The 24,234-nt window shown below is 45.2% G+C and overlaps 1 protein-coding gene across 1 annotated transcript in view; it reads right to left on the bottom strand.

The window, feature by feature from the left end:
* LOC143842566 (cytochrome P450 2J2-like) overlaps window positions 1–20,014 on the bottom strand; it is a 30,648-nt gene extending 10,634 nt beyond the window's left edge. Inside the window, exons 1-6 of the mRNA XM_077347816.1 lie at window positions 19,853–20,014; window positions 12,489–12,651; window positions 8,458–8,607; window positions 7,024–7,184; window positions 5,347–5,523; window positions 164–305 (exon numbers count right to left, since the gene is read on the bottom strand). Coding sequence (XP_077203931.1) covers window positions 164–305; window positions 5,347–5,523; window positions 7,024–7,184; window positions 8,458–8,607; window positions 12,489–12,651; window positions 19,853–20,014 — 955 coding nt within the window. The remainder of the gene's footprint in view (window positions 1–163; window positions 306–5,346; window positions 5,524–7,023; window positions 7,185–8,457; window positions 8,608–12,488; window positions 12,652–19,852) is intronic.
* Between the last annotated feature and the right edge of the window lie 4,220 nt (window positions 20,015–24,234).

Raw genomic sequence — 24,234 nt, 5'->3', positions numbered from 1 at the left:
AACTTAGAATTCTTGGGATTTTTTCAAGTGATACTGATTGCTCACTCTACTTACCTTGGACCTTGAATAGTTAATTAGCTGTCTGGTATGGAAACTTAACAGAATCAAAACCTGGGGACATAACAGTGGCTTCTCTTTGAGTAAGTACAGAAGCCCATTTTACCTTGGATGTCTGGGTGATTTGCTATGAGGAGCAATGCCCACCGCAACGTCAAGGTGGTTGTTTCTGTTCCTGCGATGAAGAGATCAAAGATACACTGAGCCAGATTGTCTTCGTTGTAAGTAGAGTTGGGATCATTCTTACTCTGTTGTTGATGGAAAGAAAGTGAGATTGCATTGTCAAGAAACCCTAAACTTTTTGACTCTGAAGCCAGGGAGAGAAGACTCTCCATCAGAAGAAATAAAATCTGACTGAATTCAATACCTGTTGATTGATGAACAAAATATTCACAGCCTACAGAACATTCTATCTACCGATCATGCAAGACCCAGTGTGTTTTTCAGACTATTCCCTTTAAGAAATGTCATATTTTTATTGATTGATTGATTGATTGATTGATTGATTGATTGATTGATTGATTGATTGATTGATTGATTTATTTATTTATTTATTTATTTATTTATTTATTTATTTATTTATTTATTTATTTATTTATTTATATACCGCCCTCCCCGGAGGCTCAGTGGTTTACATCTTTAAACCGCCCGTGGCGCCCTAAATAAAAGGCTAAGGGGTTCTAGGGCGGGATGTGTCCGTGATGAGGAAGGGTCCAGATTGGACCCTTCCTCCGGACAGACAATCGGAGGGGCCAATCGGCAGGCGTGCAGCGCCTGCCGATTGGTCCCTCCGATTCCCAGCCCCAGCAACTGCGAGCCGCGTGCAGAGCGGCTCGCAGTTGCTCCCTTTGCCGCTGGCCACCGCCACCCGAGGGAGCCCCCGGCAGTCGCGCAGAGCGCGGCTGCTGGGGGCTCCCTGCCTCTCACCGCGTCAGGCCACTGGCCGAGCGAGCCCGGGGGTGCAATCTCTGAAGCCGCCGAGCGACCGAAGCCTCCGGCCGACCGAACGAGCCCGCCGAGCGAGCTCCAAGTCTCAGTCTGGAGGCAAGGGACCAATTGCTATTGCTCCCTTGCAATTCGCCCCTTGGCCTCACAATCCGCCCCCTCCGCACTCCCAATCAGCCGTCCGCCCGCCGACATTACCTGCAAGCCTTCCAAGGCCGCAGGTCGCCGCTGCCGCTACCAACACATCGCCCCCTGGCCCAGCCAGCCAGCAGCGGCTGGCGGGGGATGCTTCTGCTCCGCCACCGCCACTGATGCGACCCACCGCGGAGCGCCAGCCGCCCAACTCCCACGACGCCGGCTGAGGCTGCTCCCGCCTGCCGTGCACGCGCAGGACGCCCCGCTGCCGCCCATCACTACTCGCCCACCGGTCCAGCCCACCAGCAGCGGCCGGTGGAGGAAGCTTCGGGGCACCCGGCGGCGGAGCCGGCGCAGTCCACGACGCAGCCCAAGCTGCTCACCTCCAGTGGTGCCACATGCAGCCGCTCACGCCTGTCACCCAAGCGCTGCCCGCGCCGCCACCCACCGGACACAGCCTGAGTGCCCAGCCAGCTTCCCAGCCGCAGCTCGGAAATCCTACAGCCACTTCCTCCTGCACTCCAGCTTGCCCGCCGCTCACCCCCCAGGACACCAGGTAGGCCGCAAGGTCCCACCCCTCCCGCACACCCCCGGACTTCCAAAGCCCCGCCACATAGCCCTGCCGCCCTCATCGCGCGCCTTGCTAGCGCCCGCTGCATTTTGCCTGCAGCGGGCTTATTTTCTAGTAATAACATAAGAACAAAACATGGAACAGTCTATAAAACATTTGAATAACCGTGCAATAATAACTGATAATTGTGAACATATCTGTACACCGCCCGTGGCGCCACGGACTAAATAAAAGAGTAAGGCATTCTGGGGCGGGATGTGTCCGGGATGAGGAAGGGTCCGGACTGGACCCTTCCTCATGACAGACAATCAGAGGGACCAATCGGCAGGCGCGAAGCGCGCAGCGCGGCTCGCAGTTGCTCCCGGCCTGACGTGGCGAGAGGCGCTTCGCGTCAGTCCGGCGCCCGAGGGAGCCCCCGGCAGTCGCGCGGAGCGCGGCTGCCGGGGGTTCCCTGCCCGGCGGTCTGACGCGGCGAGAGGCGCGAAGCGCCTCTCGCCGCCTCAGCCCGTTACTTCTGACAGCTGCCGCAAGCCTCACCGAAGACTACAGAAAGCAGGAAGACTCCAGCTCTGACAGCCGCCGCAAGCCTCGCCGAAGACTACAGAAAGCAGGAAGACTCCAGCCGGAAGTCTGGACTCCAACTCCCACAATGCCTTGCTGCCCGTGCTGCTCTCAGTTGCTCCCGGCCGGAAGAGGTGAGAGGCGCGAAGCGCCTCTCTCCGTGTCAGGCCGGCGCCCGAGGGAACCCCCGGCAGTCGCGCGGAGTGCGGCTGCCGGGGGTTTCCTGCCCGGTGGGCTGATGCGGCGAGAGGTGCGAAGTGCCTCTCGCAGCGTCAGCCCGTCACCTCTGACAGCTGCCGCAAGCCTCGCCGAAAGCAGGAAGACTCCAGCAGGAAGACTCCTGGACTCCAACTCCCACAATGCCTTGCTGCCCGTGCTGCTCGCAGGTGACGGGCTGACGTGGCGAGAGGCGCTTCGCGCCCCCCCCAAGCCACCCACAAGCCGCCAACACTTGAAGCTTCAAGACCGCCGCCCCGACGCTGCCAGCCAGAAGCCGCCGCCAATTGAAGAATCGGGACCGCCACCGCCAGCTGTGCCCTGCCCCACGGATCCAGAGACACCCAGCTGACAAGGTAGCCACCAGTCCCACAGCACGCCCCCGCCCTTGCTGAACAGGGCCGGACAGCCCCGCCGCCCTCATGGCCTTCCCTCCTAGCGCCCACTGCATTTTGACTGCAGTGGGCTTTTTTTACTAGTAACATTATAATTGTGTAACCAATAAACAATACAACGTTGCAACAAACAAACAGGTCCAGAGTGTATAGGTGGTGTTCTGAGGGGGGGGCGGGGAGCAGGGGCCCTTTGGTCGCTGTTGGTTATATATATCTGGTCTCAACCGAATGCCTGGCGGTAGAGCTCCTCCTTGCAGGCCCTGTGGAACTGTTTGAGCTCCGTCAGGGCCCTGATCTTCTCCGGGAGCTCGTTCCACCAGGTGGGGGGACAGAACGGAGAATGCTCTGGCCCTGGTTGAGACCAGGCGGACTTCTTTAGGGCCAGGGACCTTTAGCTGGTTGGTAGCAGTGGAGCGCAGGGCTCTTTTGGGGGTGTAGGCAGGGAGGCGATCCCTCAGGTACACTGGGCCCTGACCGCGTATGGCCTTTTAATGAATTAAAAGGATAGATATTCATATTTTATATTATAATTGTTCAGAGACTATATTCTGTTTTAATGAGATTAGACAAACCTTTGTCTTCTTTTAGCAAAATACAGGCTTTTTAGAGACTTTCGAGACACATGACACTCACATGACAAGTGACATACAGAAGCTTATAGAAAGTAAGTGTGAAATGAGTTGGCCAAGACAGGGAGGAATAAATATATAAATTGATAATAAATAAGCAAAATAATATAAACCAGTGGTCCCCAACCATTTTCGGGCTGGGGACCGGTTGCGGGGGGGGGGGGAGAGGGCAGTGTGGGCATGTTTGCACCTGATGGTGCCACGCCCCCCCAGCACGGCGCTCACTGTGCCGGGGCCCACCAAAGCAGCTGATATTCTTTTGCATGCTGAGCGTTCCTCTGGGTAATGATAGGGGCCGCTGGAGGGAGGGAGGGAGAGAAATCTGCAATATCCAGCATTTTGCAGACTCTGGGCATGCAAAAGTCCCATTCAGAAAAAGATCCTTCCCAGCTCCCCGGTCCAGAAGCCTCCATGCCCTGTAGGCAAGCTCTTTCTGCATACCTTTTTGCTCTAACTCCGAGTAAGAAAGTTCAACCCACTCAGCACCCATCTTAGCAAAAAGAAATACATTGATAAAGACATTCTCCATCACCCCAAACACCCTGCATACTACCAAACTAGTGAGAAAAAAATAATAAAACGCTTTAAAAATTTTGCTCTGCAATTCTAGCATCCTTAAAAAAAAATCCATGCAGCAAAAAAACCACAAAGGAGAGTCTGCTACAAAAGCCTGATTTCATTTTTCCTCCATTCCAATTCCTCCCAGCCTCCGTGAATCAACCAGGTGCTTAGAAAAACTTTTGCCTCTGATCAGCTTTTCCCTGTGCCAGGGAGGGGGCAGAGAGGGGAAGCAGGAAGTAAGGGCAACTTGCCTTCAGGACTACTGGCAAGCCAGCCAATGGTGGAGGGAGATGGGCCTGGCCTAAGGGCAGAGGCAAGGAGCTTCTTTCGGCAGCTTTCGGCAAGGTGTTGAGTGCTTCGCTGCGGGCTTGCTGCACCGGGCCTTGGGAACAATCGTGCTGCGGGGGGGGGGGAGGCGTGCCAGCTGCGGCCCAGTACCAAGAGCTTCATGGCCTGGTACCGGGCCGCAGCCCGGGGGTTGGGGAACGCTAATATAAGCCACCTACAAACCAAAATTGGCAAACAATAAGTATAAACATTTATACAATATGTACCATATTGTTTTAATATGTACCATATTGTTTTAATTATGCTTTGCAATGGCCTTTGGCTATATACAATAAACATTTTCGTGTCGTACAATATTTATTTATTTGATTTTTATATCGTCCCGAACAGTGAAGCGGCTCCGGGCAGTGTACATTATATAAATATATTGATATATATTTGTATTTCACTAGAGGAGGGCAGGATGCTGTTTCCGTTGGCTGCAGAGGAGAGGACACACAGTAATGGGTTTAAACTACAAGTACAACGATATAGGCTAGATATCAGGAAAAAGATTTTCACATTCAGAGTAGTTCAGCAGTGGAATAGGCTGCCTAAGGAGGTGGTGAGCTCCCCCTCAATGGCAGTCTTCAAGCAAAGGTTGGATACACACTTTTCTTGGATGCTTTAGGATGCTTAGGGCTAATCCTGCGTTGAGCAGGGGGTTAGACTAGATGGCCTGTGTGGCCCCTTCCAACTCTATGATTCTATGATAGTTAAAATATCATAGAAAAATATCTATTATCTGCCCTTGCAGATGAACCAGTTCCCTCTCCACCAACGCTACATCAGTGTGATACACATGTGTTATAATTTCTGAGCTGGAAAGATCTGCATTCCGTTTTGTGACCCTGAAGCTCATACAGTGAAGGAGCTCTACAGGTTTTAGGTTGGCAGCATATTACTTTTTTTGAATGCATCTGATTTCCTGCAGAAGGAGAATACTTACTTTCTTCATCTGAAATAGATAGAAATCTATGAAATCCTGTGGCTCATGGACAGCATGATGCTCCTTATGCTTTTCAATCTCCATCTTTGCAAATGAAATAAAATCCTCTGCACATGCCAAGGCCTTCTTGTGAGGCCCTGGGAGGTGTTCCATGATCCATGGGAAAATTTCATAAAACTACAAGGAGATGAAAGCAAAATCATGTCAGTATAATCAGCTGGCTCCGTCTACCAAATAATCGCTGGGGTTCCCAAATCAAGATAACATACAGGAGGATGTATACAACAGGGGGAAAATGTGTGACTCCATGAATCTTATAGTTCAGGGGTAGTCAACCTGTGGTCCTCCAGATGTCCATGGACTACAATTCCCATGAGCTCATGGGAATTGTAGTCCATGGACATCGGGAGGACCACAGGTTGACTACCCCTGTTATAGTTAACAGGAGAATTCCTGTGTTCCTACTGGAGGTTAACATTAAACGCAAAGGGATATTCTTGTCTTCAGAGTCTTTAATATAATCAGAATAAGACTAGACTGTCAGGTAACAACTAGTTTCATTGTGAAACTTCTTCAGCTTTGTCTTAATGATTCCAGGTGAGCAAAAAACTCAAACAGAGCACAAGGACTCTTGGGAACAGAATACAGGCCATTATAACGGCATCATGGATTGAATAATGATTCTTTTCTGCATAATTCTTTTTATCTTGGTTTTTCTGGGATTCCTTAATAGAAAAGGACTTATCAGCTGAAGAGAATAACAGTATTAGGAAACAAAAGCATTTTAATATATAAGTGCTTATTGACTATTGTACGAAACAAAATTTAACTCATTTTTCCCCTCTTCCTTCTCCTTCTTTATTGGGGTCAGTCTTTGGACCAGGTTCCAGGTAATTTAGAATGAAATTACTTTGGAATCTAGAAGATATTTACTTGATTGGCTAGAAGTGATAAGGAGACTAAATCTGGTAGGGATAGATGTACATTATGTAATGGGTTTAAACTTCAAGTACAACGATATAGGCTAGATATCAGGAAAAAATTTTCACAGTCAGAGTAGTTCAGCAGTGGAATAGGCCGCCTAAGGAGGTGGTGAGCTCCCCCTCACTGACAGTCTTCAAGCAAAGGTTGGATGCACACTTTTCTTGGATGCTTTAGGATGCTTTGAGCTGATCCTGCGTTGAGCAGGGGGTTGGACTAGATGGCCTGTATGGATCCCTTCCAACTCTATGATTCTATGATTCTATACATTGTATTGGTTTGTCATCATCTTGTTGGTCTTTATGATTTACTGCTATCCTTGAATTGTGCTGCAATAAAATTTTTCAGTTCATTTCAGATAATATTTCACAATAGTTCTTTATGGCTCATATGGGTAAAATAAATCTAGATTTACACGAGATATATCATCTAGTCAATATGGAAAATCAATATAACAAAAGAATGATCAACCAGCAACTCCCTTTAGAAACGGCATCCAAGCTGATGTTTCTTTTTTCTGTTGTTCATTATTAAAATGAAAGTCTTCTCATATTGATAGAATCTACTGAAACTATTAAGTTTGAGACAACCAAATTATTTTCTGTTCTTAGTCATCTTAAATGGTTGATCATAAGATGTCAGGAAAGGAATTCTATGAGAAACCTGTCTGACCTAATAGGAAAGAAAATCACTTACCACATGGCTTAAGCTGCTTATAAATCTAAGCAAATATTCATTGGCTTCCATCAGCTTGATGAATTCTTTATCTTCAACAGGAAACCGGTGTCCAAATGCCAGTGCACAGATCACATTGCAGATGGAATTAGAGATGGCCAACATAGGGTCAAATGGCCTCCCTGCAAATAAAATCGGTTGCAAAATATTATCCTTCTTTTATGAACACTCAGCATGGATATCACAGAATGAAATTGTTATATTGTTTATACTGTTATATTGTTATATGGTTACAGCTATTAGTATTATTATTGTAAGGTATTCACTTGTTTATAGACTGTTTTATGTATTGTTCTTTGTTCCTATGTAAACCGCCCTAAGCCTTCGGGAAGGGTGGCATATAAATATAATGAATGAATGAATGAATGAATGAATGAATGAATGAATGAATGAATGAACGAACAGTGGAGTTAGGAGAACAAAAATAAGATGTTTGCCATATTAAGAGTGGTTTCTCTTATAAAATACTTAAAAATATGCCAATTAGACAAATATCCTCTCACACCCAGGTTTTAATGAAGGTCATTCTGGGATATTATATTTATTTATTTGTATACATCTGCTCTTCAGGTGATGTTCCGATGGTTCCTTATTCCTTAAGTCCTTCAAAAAACATAACTTTTGTGATATGAATTTTTTCCCCACTTTTTCTCCATGCTTCTTGTTGCAGAATGAGCCTGCTGCATCCTTGAGAACTGGGCTTAACTGAATAAAAGCTGCTTTGGGACACATTTGTGTACTGAAAAGTGGGGCATAAAATGCTCTCTGATGTGGCTATAACAGTTTCTGTGGAGGAGGGATGCCAGACAAACACATCTGTGGCTCAATGGTATTTCAAACACTCTTACCCAGCCCCCGGAAATCACGTCTGGCTCGATCAGGACCAGGGCCTTTTCGGTCCTGGCCACTGCCTGGTGGAATGACCTCCCGGAAGAGCTATGGGCCCTGTGGGTGCTTTCAGTGTTCCGCAGGGCCTGGAAGACGGAGCTCTTCCGCCAGGTTTATGGTTGAGGCTGGCGCGCTAAGGAAGTTCTAGACCCCCTTCTTGGGTTAGTCAATTGGCAGATTAGATCAGCAACCCCTTTGTCCACCCCCAGGGGTGATATTGGGTGGGATCTGGTATTGGTTTTTTGCAGTTGTCTATCTCAGATTCTCTGTGTATGGATTGTTGTACATTTTATAAATTAGTTTTTTGGATTGTTTTTAGGGGTAATCTTATTGGGGATATTATGCACGTTTTGTAACCCGCCACGAGCCTTTTGGGGTCGTGGTGGGCTAGAAATTTGATTGCTGTTGCTGCTGCTGCTGCTGCTGCTGCTGCTGCTGCTGCTGATGATGATGATGTCTGTAGACTACTGCAACCAATGGCCAATCCAGATTCCTAATTTCACATACCTTTTGCACGTGCAAAAATCTCAACAAGCTGAAGGGCCTCCTGTTCTATTTTGGGCTCCATGCCTTTCTTCCCCATTCCCAGCTTCCGCATGGTGGTTACCCCAAACTTCCTCTGCTGCTTCCAGGTATGGCCATTTGATAATACAATACCTAAAGGCAGGAAGAATCAATGATAAATTACTCCTGTCATTCATTCATTCATTCATTCATTCATTTATTTACAGTCATTGATTAGCATCAAAGTATTTTTAAAAAGCCACAGATTATAACAGCATTTTAACAGCCAAGTCACTTAACATCAACAGTAACCAAGGATTTCCGCACTCTGCTGGCAATGTAGCAAAACTTCGGCACTGTATAAGAGATAATTCTATCTTTATCTGAAAGTAAGGTGTTAATTACATAATAACCATCCATAAATCCAGAGAGCCTAGACAGCAAGGGCAAAATTAAATTTCTGGCATCCCTGTAAAAGTCACTATGCAATAAAATGTGAGCAATCGACCCAATTGAAGCTGAATTGCAAGGGCAGAGTTGGTCCTCTATAGGCACATGCTGTGGTCTTCCACTAAGTGGAGAGTGAGTTTGGTGTAGTGGTTAGGAGTGCGGACTTCTAATCTGGCATGCCGGGTTCGATTCTGCGCTCCCCCACATGCAGCCAGCTGGGTGATCTTGGGCTCGCCACAGCCCTGATAAAACTGTTCTGACCGAGCAGTGATATCAGGGCTCTCTCAGCCACACCCACCCCACAGGGTGTCTGTTGTGGGGAGAGGAATGGGAAGGCGACTGTAAGCCGCTTTGAGCCTCCTTTGGGTAGAGAAAAGCGGCATATAAGAACCAACTCTTCTTCTTCTTCTTCTTCTTCTTCTAAGTAGTGCTGATGGGAATGCATTGAACCAAGCCCTTGAAAAAGTCCACTGAAATTTTGAAAGGGTAATATATGTTAGATATGGTGTGGTAGAAAATACCTCCCAGGATTTAAGTAACCTAAAGGGGCTAGGTTAAAGGGGGGGAGTCCAATCTCAAATGTTGGTTGACAGCCTAGAAACCAATATGTGTCATGCTTCTCTAAGGCTATGGGCTGGAAAAAATACCCCCTTTATTTAGACATTATACAACAGCAATGCAAACTTAAATGGACTCCGGGGAATGGTAGAGGACAGGAAGGCCTGGAGGATCATTGTCCATGGGGTCGCGATGGGTCGGACACGACTTCGCACCTAACAATAACAACAACAACAACAACAGCAATGCAATGCAGAATCAGTTCCGGTCTGGTTAATAATTTAACTCTGATACTGCGTGCCCCCAGTAGCAGCAGCGGAAAAACAATCACCTATATAATAACAACAAAGAAGACAATAATCATTCATAGGGCCTTTTCGCACAGGGATCTTTGTTGCAAATTGTTTGCGGAATGAAAAATCGCCATTTAAAATAGTGGAATTCGTCGTTATGCATACCTGCCTTTGTAGTGGAATCAGTTGCGTTTTTTAGCGTTTCCCACAGGCTTCCGGTCTCGGCAGAAATCGCTAGAAAGGAAGCGCTATTGCCAAGCTCGTCCCGCCCCTGGCCGTCAAGCAGCCAATGGGCAGCCGTTAGCATGCTCCCAAACAGCCCCTTTCCCTTTAAGAAAGGTTTAAAAAAAAAAAAACGACCCATAGCAACGAATCTAGGTAGATTCGTTGCTACGGAGAGACCCATCCAGCTGCCTAATGTGAGCTGTCGTTTGATTGTATGATCGTTTGAACGCTGCCTCGAGTGATAAAAAAAAAATCCCCCCCCCTCTCACGGGCCCGATTTTCGGTTGAATTTATTTGTAAAAAATAAAGGGACTTTATTTCAGCAAACGGGCTTTTCAGTGGTTTGTGCTTAGTGACTAAAGGTGAAGGACTGAAGCCAGGGAAGCCTCTAAACAGAAAGAGGCTCGCCGGTGCGTTTATCCCCGCTCGCTCGGAGAAAAAAAATGGCGATCGCTTCGCCGGAAGTTTGGAGGAGAGAGCCAGGGGGAGGGACTTTGAAGAACCAGCAACAATGGTAACGCACAGGTCTTTAGCGCTACTGTTGCAGATTGGTTGCAGGAGTGTATCGCTATCCGGAGGGTGAATCCACTTTTCTGGATTCCCCTGAAAGCGCCACAACGAAGCGCTTTTTGCTGATTGGTTTCAGGATTGTTGCAGATTGTCTACGACGTCGTGGGTTATGGCAAATTAGTAGCGTTTCCAATTAGCAACCATTGTGCTATTTTGAAGCCGTGCGAAATGGCCCATAATATTGAAAGGCACATTAGAACCATGTCATCCCAAAGCCGTTCTCTCATTTTTCCCCTGGTGGGAGGAGCACATGTTTGCTGTACACAATACTTTACTGTAATTTGACTGAGGTTTTGAGCAGGGAAGTTAAAGTAAGATGTTCTCATTATTCCAATGCAAGGCTTCCTCCAAACTCACTCTCATCATCTGAGGTCCCACTTCTTCTCATGCTGTTCCCCAGTATCCCAGGGGCCTGTTTGAGGCAGGGGTGAAGAGCATGTTGAGGAGCAATCTCATGGATGGTTGCCAACATCCAGCTGTTCCAGTCATCTACCAAGTCATCCAAAGAGCCACTAGGAGTTGCTGGTTTCTGAAGAGCATTTAGGAATCTGTCTGGATCCATAAATCTCTGTGAGCGGGCATAAATATGCCCCACGCCTTTGCAGGGGGGAGTTGGCCTTCAGTTGGTTAAAATAAATGGTCTGATGGTAGTATGGCATTGATCACTACCACATTCACCTCCACCCACAGAGCAATTATGAGATCCAGGGTGTGGCCTGCTTGATGGGTGGCGTTGGCAAAAACCTGCACGAGACCTAGTGACCCCAAATCCATGCCTTGTCCCAAGGTGTCAATCAAATGCCTGGCAGAACGCCACTATTTTGCAGGCCCTCCAAAACTGTACTGTTTGCTTTGGGAAGAGAACGTAACATGGCATAGCCTGACCTCATAAGCTCTTGGAAGCTAAGCAGAGACAATACCGAGAATGGAGAGAAGTGGAAGCCCATCTCTACTTCTCATCTGCCTTGAAAGATCCTCACTGCAGTCCCCATAACTCATTGCTGAACAGAAAACACGGTACACAAATACGTATTTCTATGTACCCAGATTCTGTCCCTGCAACAAAGGAACCGAATAGCTTCCTCAGTTCACCCCAGATCCCCTTCAAATCACAGCAGCCTGAGGTCTGCCCTGTGGGCTGTGAAGTTGATGTACTAGAAGAACAACCAGTTATGTGGTTAAGCTAATAAATGCAAAGCAATTTTCATTTCCAGTTTTGATGTATTTATTATTTCGATTTCTATGACTACCCCTCCTGGCCAGTCAAATTATTTAATAACATAATAATTAAAACATAACAATTAAAGTAACTATAGCAGTAAAATGGAATAACTCATTAAACCAGTAAAATACAATTAAAATACCTGCATCCATTCTGTACTGCCAATAAAATAAATAAATAAATAAAAGGAATTGCCAATAAAATATCGAATTTATTCCTGGGGAGCCTGTTGCAGGAAGGGGTCCAACTGGCATGATGTACTTATTATTGACCCCAACGAAATGCTGGCCATCTTGCTTTCCCTTTGGAACTGAGCCAGCTCTTGAAGGACCCATGAACCTCTTGAGGGCCAGAGATTGCCAGCCTGTTTGCCTTGACTACTTCCAATGCCCTTCAGAGGTCCCTTAGGTACATGGAGCCCAAGCTGTGTCTGGCCTTAAAACTAGAACATTTATTTACTTGTTTGCTTATTATTGGACTTATATGCCACTCCTCCTGGCCAACCTTGAACCTGATCCAGAATTCAACCTTAAGCCAATGCAGCTGTTTGAGGACAGGCCTAATGCGGGCTCACCAGACCAATAAATCTAAAAGTGACTGCAACATTCAGATGCTTCCTTTGTTCTCTTGTGCCTTAGACATTGTAAGTAGGGGGAGGGGGGGGAACAAGGATAATCTTCACTTTAACCACTTTTTTCTTCTCCCTTAGGACTTACCCCGTTCCTTTCCTGCAGCTTTCAGGAATGGGGTCTCTAGTCGATCAGCAAAATCATCTGAATGGTTGATCAGCCCTTCTTTCACTGTTTCATATCCAGACAGTACGACGATAGGTATAGGCCCCAGCCACAGCATATAAATGTGACCATACTGTTTGGCCAGCTGCCATTGGCATGGGAAGAAAGAAGAGAAAAAATTAAAATAATTCATTTAGCTTGCTTGACTGTCGCATGAGCAGTTTGCTCTTCAGCTCCTGGCCAAGTGACACTCCCTTCTCTGCCCATTTCCCTTCTCTCAGATTCGTTCTTTTCACCATCTTGTCTCTCCTACCTTCCCTGGGGGGCATTTTCAACATCTTGTCATAGTTTAATCTTACCTGTCAACCTTCCCAGGTGTCCAAGTGAAATCCTTTCAATCAGGGTCCTTGGGAGCTCCCCAAGGCTTATGCAGCCTTTTCTCGAAGTTTGACATCACTAGACATCACTGTAGCCCACTTTCCCTGTGGTTCTACAGACCGATTCACTTTCTCCAAAATGGAAACAATAAATTATCAATCAATTGATAGGCTGGGCCCCACATCTAACTTCTATGCCCAAACTCTCTGAAGGGGCATAAAGTTTGTTCCAAGGTTCCTAGAAGTCGGAAAAATATTTCAGGGATTCCTCTGTCATCAAAAGGTTGAAGTAGGCTGTCCTAGGCCGATTTGTTATACTAAGGTATGATTTATTTATTTAGTGCATTTTATCCTTTTCTTCTTCCAAGATTCACTGGGTGTCACATACCATTTCCCCCCACCTGTGTCATGTTTTTTACCAGACCTGTAAAGTGGACCAGGCTGAGAGAGAATGACAGGGTCTAGATCAGGGGTAGTCAACCTGTGGTCCTCCAGATGTTCATGGACTACAATTCCCATGAGCCCCTGCCAGCAAATGCTGGCAGGGGCTCATAGGAATTGTAGCCCATGAACATCTGGAGGACCACAGGTTGACTACCCCTGGTCTAGATCATTCGGTGAGCATCTTGGCAGATTGAGGATGGAAATTTGGCTTGCCCAAATCCTGTTGGTGTGTAGATGCCATAGGGCAGTGGTCCCCAACCCCCGGTCCGGGGACCAGTACCGGTCCGTGGATCAGTTGGTACCGGTCCGTGGCTCCTCCTCCTCCTCCTCCCCAACTGCTGCCTTGGGGGCTGCCTTGCCACTCTGCTGCCAGTGGGTGGCGGGAAGTCAGGGGCGCCAGCGGGAAAGCAAGTGGAGCAGGGGCTCAGGTGGCAGCGACATGCCTCAGCAAAAGACTACCCCCCCCCCGGGCCTCAGTAAAATTGTCAAGTGTTGACCGGTCCTCGATGCTAAAAAGGTTGGGGACCACTGCCATAGGGGATTAGAAAAAGTCGAGCTAGGGTGACAAGCCCTGTGCAAGTAACAGGAAGTTTTTCCATAGTGGCATCGTCACCCATAGACCTGACTTTTGGAGCAGGTTGGTGAAAGAAGAAAGAAAAACCTAACCGAACAGTTGGATGTCCGAACAATTGAGGTTTTAAATTATGTAAATGTTTATTGTGTAAAGGTAAAGGTAAAGGTATCTCCTGTGCAAGCACTGGGTCATGTCTGACCCTTGGGGTGACGCCCTCTAGCGTTTTCATGGCAGACTCAATACGGGGTGGTTTGCCAGTGCCTTCCCCAGTCATTACCGTTTTACCCCCCAGCAGCAAGCTGGGTACTCATTTTACCGACCTCGGAAGGATGGAAGGCTGAGTCAACCTTGAGCCGGCTGCTGGGATCGAACTCCCAGCCTCATGGGCAAAGCTTTCAGACGGCTGCCTTACCACTCTGCGCCACAAGAGGCTCATAATTGTGTACAGCTTTTAATTAAGGTTAAAGATATACCCAAAGTGCATAGCCCTAAAATTTTATAGTACATGATGTCTTTTTTAATTTCCCCCTTGCCAATCTCTTTCTCATTTGTTTTCTCTTAAAAACTAAATCAGGAAAAGAAGATACTTGCGATAGCAGAATATCTATCTGGCCATTAGGTAATTGTAAAATTCATATTCTGAGATTTCTGAATTATGTTCCAATTCAATAGGGACTGAATTATATACTAACAGGATTCCACTTTAGCCATTTCATCACTATCTGTAGCAGCAATTGAGGGTCTTTTGCTGTTCTTAAATATGCAGGGGACTTTGGTTTTCAATAGCCTTAAGGATTGATGCTGTGCTGTCAGATTGCCAAACCCATCTTGAAAATACAGCTAAATGACATTAAAACTTTTTTTTCTTTGTAAATACAAGGAAGGATTAATGATCTGGCATATCCGTTCTTGCTAAACAGATATCAGAGAGGCCACCTATCTCCTTATGCTTCCCACAGGGCCTTGAGCTCAGTGGCTACTAATTTGTTGGTGGTTGCTGGCCACCCAGCCATGTTTACCTGAGCATGCTGGTCCCAAGCCTGGGTATATGAAAAGACTTGGCAGCCCAAATTCTAGAAATTTTGCCAAGAAAAGTTTATGGTACAGCTCTCAAAGGATTTTGATATGGTGCCCAGTGGTGAGTCCCTCAGGCCAACAGGTACCCAGCAAGTGACTAAGAAGGAACAAGGACCTGCAGCAAGTAGCCCTGGAATTTATTTCATGCCTGGGACAAATCCAGGTGCTGATGCTTCTAATGGTGAATGCAAGGGTCTCTGTCTTACGAAGATGAACCAAATAGCAACTATGAATGTTAAAGGATTGACTCAAGGAAAATTGTAAATTGTTAGGAGAGAAACTGCAGAAGGCCTAGAACAGTTGATTACAAATGTCAATGAAGTAGCCAAGAAATTTGGCCTTTTCTTAAACATCAAAAAGACAAAATATAATGACCACTGTAAAAAACAGACAGGTCACAATAAGAATTGATGGTGAAGACATTGAATGCCTTCAAGAGTTTGAACCTTGCTAGATCAGGGGAATGCTGTGGACATAGTTTACCTTGATTTCAGTAAGGCTTTTGATAACGTTGCAGATGATAGTCTTATTGACCATTTGGTAAAATGCAGTATGGGTCCTATTACTGTTAGGTGGATCAAGAACTGGTTGACAGATTGCACCCAAGGGGTGCTTGTAAATGTTTCATCATCTTCTTGGAGAGGAGTTGCAAGTGGAGTACCTCAAGGATCTGTCATATTCATAAATGATTTGGATGAAAGAATAGAGGGACTGTTTATTAAATTTGCAGCTGATTCTAAACTGGGAGGGGTAGCAAACACTTCAGAAGACAACATTGATAAGACTCCTTATGAAATGCGAATGTGAAACTGTGGGAGGTAATTGCTGTGCTTATCTGTCAGCTGGAATTTAGAACTGTTGTAATTAAACTTCTGAGAAGTCCTCTAACTTACTATAAATTGCAGAGCAGTGTGCTAAAGAGAGGACGCCAATGGCTTGGATGCTTTGTTTGCTTTTCATTTGTTTCTTCAATTTATGTGAAAAAATACCACTGTTAAGAATCACAGAATCCTAAAGTTGGAAGGGGCTATACAGGCCATCTAGTCCAACCCCCTGCTCAACGCAGGATCAGCCCTAAGCATCCTAAAGCATCCAAGAAAAGTGTGTATCCAACCTTTGCTTGAAGACTGCCAATGAGAGGGAGCTCACCACCTCCTTAGGCAGCCTATTTATTTATTTATTTATTTATTTATTTATTTATTTATTTATTTATTTAGATTTATATACTGCCCTCCCCGAAGGCTCAGGGCGGTTTACATTAAAACTTGTCAACGATACATGAAACAATCTTCGTTAAAACATACAGTAATTAATAACAGTGGTTGTAACCATATAACAGAATAATGTAACAGTATAACAATATAATAAAATAATATAACGATGGAACGGTGCAATACCACAACAGGTCCAATACCACAACAGGTCCAGCTCTGGTGGAGTTCTGGGAGGAAGGGGGGAGAGGGGGGGAGGGGGAGGAGTGGGGGGGGAGCGGGGGCCCTTCATTTGCTGTTGGTTGTGCCTGGTCTCAACCAAATGCCTGGCGGAGGAGCTCCTTTTTGCAGGCCCTGCGGAACTGTTTAAGCTCCGTCAGGGCCCTGATCTCCTCCGGGAGCTTGTTCCACCAGGTGGGGGCCAGGACGGAGAATGTTCTGGCCCTGGTCGAGACCAGGTGGACTTCTTTAGGGCCAGGGACCATTAGCCAGTTGGTGGCGGTGGAGCGCAGAGCTCTTTTAGGGGCATAGGCAGGGAGGCGGTCCCTCAGGTACACTGGGCCCTGACCGCGAATGGCCTTGAAGGCTATTCCAGCCTATTCCACTGTTTGGCTCTCAGTGTGAATGGAGAGCTCTAGGCAAAGAGATAACAATTTAACCTGTAATCAGTAGTCTTAAAGAACCAGAAGGAACTTTATAAAAATTTTCATACTTGAAGCACAAGGTTAAGGCTATGGCTAAGTAAATAAATGTTCCATTCAATAGAATTCTTCTTACGTGACTTTAAGTAAATTTGTCTAGAAATGAAATCATGTGGAAAAGATAAAAATCAACAGCAAACTATTAGAAGATTTTCGGTTCCCAGTAACTTGACCAGCCCAGTGGTGCAATGTCCTTCCAGCGTCAACACTGGGAGAACATCAGATAAGATGTCAGGGGCAATTAAGAAATCTCTACTGGCAATTAAGCAAGTCTTACAATCAAATACAGAAGCAGTAAGCAACTTATCACAGGAAATAAAGGAACATTCCAAAAAGCAGTCAACTTTAGAGAAATCAATAAGGAAGTTAAATGATGAATTTAAAGAGATCAAGAAGAAAACAGACAACAGTGAGAGAAAAATAGGAACTCTGAGAGATCATTTGGAACTGATGGAAGATAGTATGGCTCCGCTGGAATATCGACAGAAAATACAAATGTCGAGGTTCAGAGGCTTGCCAGACAGGGAAGGGCTAGATCTAAGAGACTTCTTAGTGGCAGGACTTAGTGGCAGGACAGAAATGTTGAATATTGGATATTAAGGAAATTGATGGTCAAATTATTAAAGCATAGTGGATCAACACATCTAATCCGAAGTACAAAAATGTCCAGGACTGCATAGTGCAATTTAACAAACAAGCAATTAAAGATCAAATCCTTCAGGATCACTTTCTCACACCATTTTGTGTTGAAGGCCAAGGCATCAGAATACTGAAAGAGATTCCACCTCACTTGCTATGTAAGAGAAAATAGTACAATTTTTTGACTAAGGCTTTGAAGGAAAAAGGAATACCTTTCAGATGGGAATTTCCACAGGGCATTACATTCATCTAAAAAGCAAGGGATTTAAAATCACAGAGCCCATCAAAGCCCAAGCATTTTGTCGGAAATACAAAAAAGACGTTCACATATCTCAAGAACAGAGCGCATAACAGTTTTTGTGTTTTTTCTTTTTCTTTTTTTTTCTCTTCTGCTTTTTTTTTCTTTTTCTTCTTAAAGTAAATCTACGAATCTCAAACTTCTTTCATGGAATGATAATGGTTTAAATGAAAAGATTAAAAGAGGTAGAATGTTGTGTTACTTACATAAGTTTGTTGGATAGAATATGCCTTCAAGAAACACATGTTTAAAAAGGTGATAGAATGTTTTTGACCAGGAAGAATCTAGGGGAAGAATTTATAACCTCCAACACAAAAAAGGAATGTGGTGTGGTATTGTGGATTAAACATAATTTTGAACCTAAGATCATAGAATCATAGAATCATAGAATCATATATTTGGAAGGGGCTATACAGGCCATCTAGTCCAAACCCCTTCTCTACGCAGGATCAGCCCTAAGCATCCTAAAGCATCCAAGAAAAGTGTGTATCCAACCTTTGCTTGAAGACTGCCAGTGAGGGGGAGCTCACCACCTCCTTAGGCAGCCTATTCCACTGCTGAACTACTCTGACTGTGAAAATTTTTTTCCTGATATCTAGCCTATATCGTTGTACTTGTAGTTTAAACCCATTACTGCGTGTCCTTTCCTCTGCAGCCAACGGGAACAGCATCCTGCCCTCCTCCAAATGACAACCTTTCAAATACTTAAAGAGGGCTCTCATGTCCCTCTATCAAGATAGTGTTTAAGGATGATGAAGGGAGACTGTTGATAGTGGAAATACAGGTGAATGGGGGGAAAGTAACCCTGGTGGGAATATATTCTCCCAATGACAAACAGGAAAAAAATTATAAATATTTTATTATTATTATTATTATTATTATTATTATTATTATTATTATTATTATTATTATTATTATTATTATTATTATTTAATTTTTAGACCGCCCTTCTCCCAATAGGTCTCAGGGCAGTTTACAACATAAATAGTTAAAACACAATAAAATCCCCATAAAAACCCCAATTAAAAGTTACATATAACATATCACATAACATATAGCGGCGGTGGTCACAATTCTGATCTTAGTTCAGCCTGGTGGAGAGAATAATGTTCAGAAGAGGGTGGCACCAATACAATACATCTAACCATGATCTCGGTGTTAGAGATCTCAATATTGGAGGGGATCCTCTGATGGATTAGTGGGAGAGCTGCCCTGGCCTCAACCATATGCCTGGCAGAAGAGCTCCGTCTTACAGGCCCTGCGGAAAGCTGGTAGATCCTGCAGGGCCCTTAGCTCTTCTGGGAGCTCGTTCTACCAGGCCGGGGCCAGGACTGAAAAGGCCCTGGCCCGGGTCGAGGCCAGGCGAGCATCCCGTGGGCCCGGGACAACCAGTAAATTCATACCCGCAGAGCGGAGTGCCCTGCGGGGGGCATAAGCAACCAAGCGGTCCCGCAGGTAGACGGGACCCAGGCCGCGTATAGCCTTAAAGGTCAATACCAATACCTTGAATCTGATTCGGAAACAAACTGGTAACCAGTGCAGATGACGAAGCACCGGCTGAATGTGGGTCCTCAAAGGTGTTCTAGTGAGGACCCTGGCAGCCGCATTTTGGACCAGCTGTAACTTCCGAGTCAAAGACAAGGGAAGGCCCACGTAGAGAAACCAAACTACTGAAAATAGACAATGATAATATACTAATACATGATTTTAACACTGTTTTGGATGTTAAATTAGATCGGAAATCTGACTTGCCTTTCCGTCAATTTGCATGCTCGTGTGGGGAGCAGGAAGCAAATATGTAGACAATATTTGTAGACATCCTCTTGGGAAGAGAGGCCAGAGCATCTCTCCTTGCTGAAAGCTCTAAAAGTTCCTTTAAATCATCTCTGTGCAGGTGCAAATCTGATATGTGAGACTATATAGATTACTACCAAAGTATGTCAATAAATTTTATCAGCCTAGTAGAAAAAAAACAATTGAAAATAGTTCTGACTTTCATTAACTATATTATATGGAATTACGTACCTTGATGAGAGTGTCTTTATAAAACCTGATCCCTATTAGCCAATCACTTCCAATGATGGGGAGCCAAATTGGCCCAGGAGGGTAGGACCTGTATGACCAGTGTCGTTTCAAGAAGTAAAGCGTCAGGAGACACACCAGCAGGGCAACCAACACTCCCAACATGACCCTTGCTTCTTTTTCTCTGTCTTGATTTCTTTCCAATGCATGGACTGGATGTCCTTCCTGTAGCGGACGTTCTTTCCTTACAGGCTGACACCACTTCTTACATCTTTCCAGTGACATCTTTTTATATACTCTGTTGTTAAAGGTATATATGCAGAAATACTCCTGGAACCAATTTGGGGATGTAGTCATCCCTGCATATAAAAATTATCACTAGGTTTAATTGTGATATGATTGCGCAATAATTCCAGGACAAAATGCAATAAAAACGTTCTGCATCTTCTAATGGTTTCAACTAGCCAGTTTAGGCCTGGAAGCTATCCAAAATACTGGGTATTAATGAATAGGCAGATAAGGTATGACATCTAATATTAATGGACCAGGTTTCAGCTGACAAGAATATTCGTGAAAGGGACACTAAGGCTGGGAAATATACCCCCAAATTATCATATGTTATACTAAAAAGGTAAAGGTATCCCCTATGCAAGCACCGGGTCATGTCTGACCCTTGGGGTGACGCCCTCTAGCGTTTTCATGGCAGACTCAATACGGGGTGGTTTGCCAGTGCCTTCCCCAGTCATTACCGTTTAGAATCATAGAATCCTAGAGTTGGAAGGGGCCATACAGGCCATCTAGTCCAACCCCCTGCTCAATGCAGGATCAGCCCTAAGCATCCTAAAGCATCCAAGAAAAGTGTGTATCCAACTTTTGTTTGAAGACTGCCAGTGAGGGGGAGCTCACCACCTCCTTAGGCAGCCTATTCCACTGCTGAGCTACTCTGACTGTGAAAAACTTTTTCCTGATATCTAGCCTATATCGTTGTACTTGAAGTTTAAACCCATTACTGCGTGTCCTCTCCTCTGCAGCCAACAGAAACAGCATCCTGCCCTCCTCCAAGTGACAACCTTTCAAATACTTAAAGAGGGCTATCATGTCCCCTCTCAACCTCCTTTTCTCCAGGCTGAACATTCCCAAGTCCCTCAACCTATCTTCATAGGGCCCAGATCATCTTTGTCGCTCTCCTCTGTACCCTTTCAATTTTATCTACGTCCTTCTTGAAGTGAGGCCTCCAGAACTGCACACAGTACTCCAGGTGTGGTCTGACCAGTGCCGTATACAATGGGACTATGACATCTTGTGATTTTGATGTGATGCCTCTGTTGATACAGCCCAAAATGGCATTTGCCTTTTTTACCGCTGCATCACACTGCCTGCTCATGTTTAGTTTACAATCCACAAGTACCCCAAGGTCTCGTTCACACACAGTGCTACCTAGAAGCGTATCCCCCATCCAGTAGGTATGCTTTTCATTTTTCTGACCCAGATGCAGAACTTTACACTTATCTTTATTAAATTGCATCTTGTTCTCATTTGCCCATTTTTCCATTGTGTTCAGATCTCGTTGAACTCTGTCTCTATCTTCCAGAATATTTTCCAGTCCTCCGAATTTGGTGTCATCTGCAAACTTGATGAGTAGTCCCTCCACCCCCTCATCTAGATCATTAATAAATATGTTAAAAAGTACCGGGCCGAGCACCGAGCCCTGAGGTACCCCGCTACTCACCTCTCTCCAGTCTGATGAAACACCATTGACAACAACTCTTTGAGTGCGGTTCTCTAACCAATTCCCTATCCACTTAACTATCTGAAAATCCAGATTGCAGTCCTTCAACTTATCCATCAGAACATCATGGGGAACCTTGTCAAAAGCTTTACTAAAATCCAAGTAAATGACATCAACCGAATTTCCCCGATCCAGCAAACCTGTTACTGGGTCAAAAAAGGAAACCAGGTTGGTCTGCCAGGACCTGTTGGAGACAAATCCATGCTGACTTCCTTGGATCACCAAATTGTCCTCAAGATGTTTGCAGATCGCTTCCTTTAATATCTGCTCCATTATCTTCCCCACAACAGAGGTCAGACTCACTGGTCTGTAGTTTCCCGGGTCATCCTTCCTCCCTTTTTTGAAGATCAGAATAACGTTTGCTCTCTTCCAGTCCTCCGGGACATCTCCAGTCCTTAAAGAGGTTCCGCAGATGATGGACAAGGGCTGTGTAAGTTCTCTGGAAAGTTCTTTGAGCACTCTCGAATGCATTTCATCCGGACCAGGGGATTTGAACTCATCCAGTGCAGCTAAATGCCTCTTGACAACCTCTCTATCCATGTTAACCTGCCACCCAGACACTGTCCTTTGGCTATGGCCATCTCTAGATGTGCCTAACCCCTTTGACCTGTGGGAAAAAACAGATGTAAACTAAGCCTTTCTGCTTTCTCTGCATCCTCCGTTAGAGTCTGTCCATCCGCACCCAACAGTGGGCCCACTGCCTCCTTTACTTTACGTTTGCTCCTCACATAACTGAAAAATCTTTTCTTGTTAGATTTTCTTGTAGATTGATCTACAGTGCCTAGTAACCTGTAGGTACTCTTCTTTAGAGCTCTCTCCTTCCCTCCATTTCCTGAACATTTTCCTTTTCTTTCTTAGTTCCTCTTTAAGTTCTCTGTTCATCCAAATAGGCTTCTTAGAGCTCCTGCAGTGTTTTTGTCTTTCTGGGATAGTCATTGATTGAGCATGCAATAGCTCCTGTTTGAGTAGCGCCCACCCTTCACATGCTCCCTTCCCTTCCAGCATTCTCGTCCATGGTATGACACTCATCATGTCTCTGAGTTTATTAAAGTTTGCCCTACGATAATCCAATATCCGCGTCTGGCTACAAGCTTCCTTGGCTCCCCACCTCAAAAGGAATTCTATGAGGACATGGTCACTTTCTACTAGGATCCCCACCTCCTTTACCCCCCAGCAAGCTGGGTACTCATTTTACCAACCCCGGAAGGATGGAAGGCTGAGTCAACCTTGAGCCGGCTGCTGGGATTGAACTCCCAGCCTCATGGGCAAAGCTTTCAGACGGCTGTCTTACTACTCTGTGCCACAAGAGGCTCTATGTTATACTAGACATTTATTATTATTATTATTAACTCAATTTATATACTGCCACTGTCAGCAGATCTTCTCAGAAGCCCAATGACTGAGTTAAAAAAAAAGTATATTACATTTTTTTTTTAACAACAGAGTCCACCGAAGTGTAGAGGGCAGTATATAAATGCAAATCAATAAATAAAATAGAATTGATAGATAATATTTGAAACCCAAACTCATGTGACACTATGAAAAAATACTCTTATGGATGGCTTTCCAATAAATCATGAGAAATCCAAAATTGTATTAAGTACATGGGTCATATATGTTTTTAATGTGTAAATCCATGCTGCTTCTCAATGAAGTAACATTTGTGAATGTGAAAGTAATTATATGCAAGTTATATTTGCTTAATGTGAAGAACTGTAAATATTCAGCATGTCCCCTTTCTATAAAATGTAGACAGCTGTGTTATCATAAATGCTATAATAACACAGCTTTTTTTTCTTTCTTTCAGCGGTCCATAGTGTCCTGAGTATATAATATAATTTTATGTATAGGAGCCAACTCTGTGTATAACAATCTTTATAATTCTTGTATTTTATGGATGCTGTTTTTATTTCATGCCTGTTATGAGGTCAGGAGGGAGTAAGTAATTTGATTATGCCACCATCAATAGTAAAAAGGGATTTTGATGTGCTTTTATTCTGTATTTTTACTGTTTTATAACTTGTAAAGCAGCGGTCCGCAAGCTTTCTCCCGCTGCGGACTGCTGTGGCGTAGTTGGGGGAGAGGGCGGCCCGGGGGCCCGCGCACGCGCGGCAGCCCCAGCGCAAACGCGCATGCGCGGACTGCTAAAGCGGCCGATTAGCTTGCGGCTCGACAGGCTTCTCTTCCCTCCCCTCCCGAAATAAGAAGCTAGCCAGGCCGCGAGCTAATAGGCCGCTTTGCCGGCCGATTTGCTCGCGGCCTGGCGAGCTTCTCGCTTCAGGGGGGAGGGAAGAAGGAGCTGCGGCCCGGGGCCAAGGCCTTCGCGGCCCGGTGCCGGGCCGCAGCCCGTGGGTTGGGGACCACTGTTGTAAAGCACCATGAGATGGTTGATGCCAAGAGTGGCAGTCTAGAAATCAAATAAATAAATAACCTTTCTTCTTCTCTTGGAAGTAAAGGATGTGCTTCTATGTACTGAGATTCCCTTCTGCCAGGACAAAGTACATTCCTAATTTCCCTCAAGAATGGGGGATTCCAGATTAACAAATAAAATATTAAGGATGCATTGCCCATCTGGAGTATCTATGTAGGGTTCGCA

This window comes from Paroedura picta, chromosome 8 (genome assembly GCF_049243985.1).
Source record: "Paroedura picta isolate Pp20150507F chromosome 8, Ppicta_v3.0, whole genome shotgun sequence".
NCBI classification, from domain to species: domain Eukaryota; kingdom Metazoa; phylum Chordata; class Lepidosauria; order Squamata; family Gekkonidae; genus Paroedura; species Paroedura picta.
Note: the sequence above shows the minus strand (reverse complement) of the source record. Positions and strands in the feature narration are given on the sequence as shown.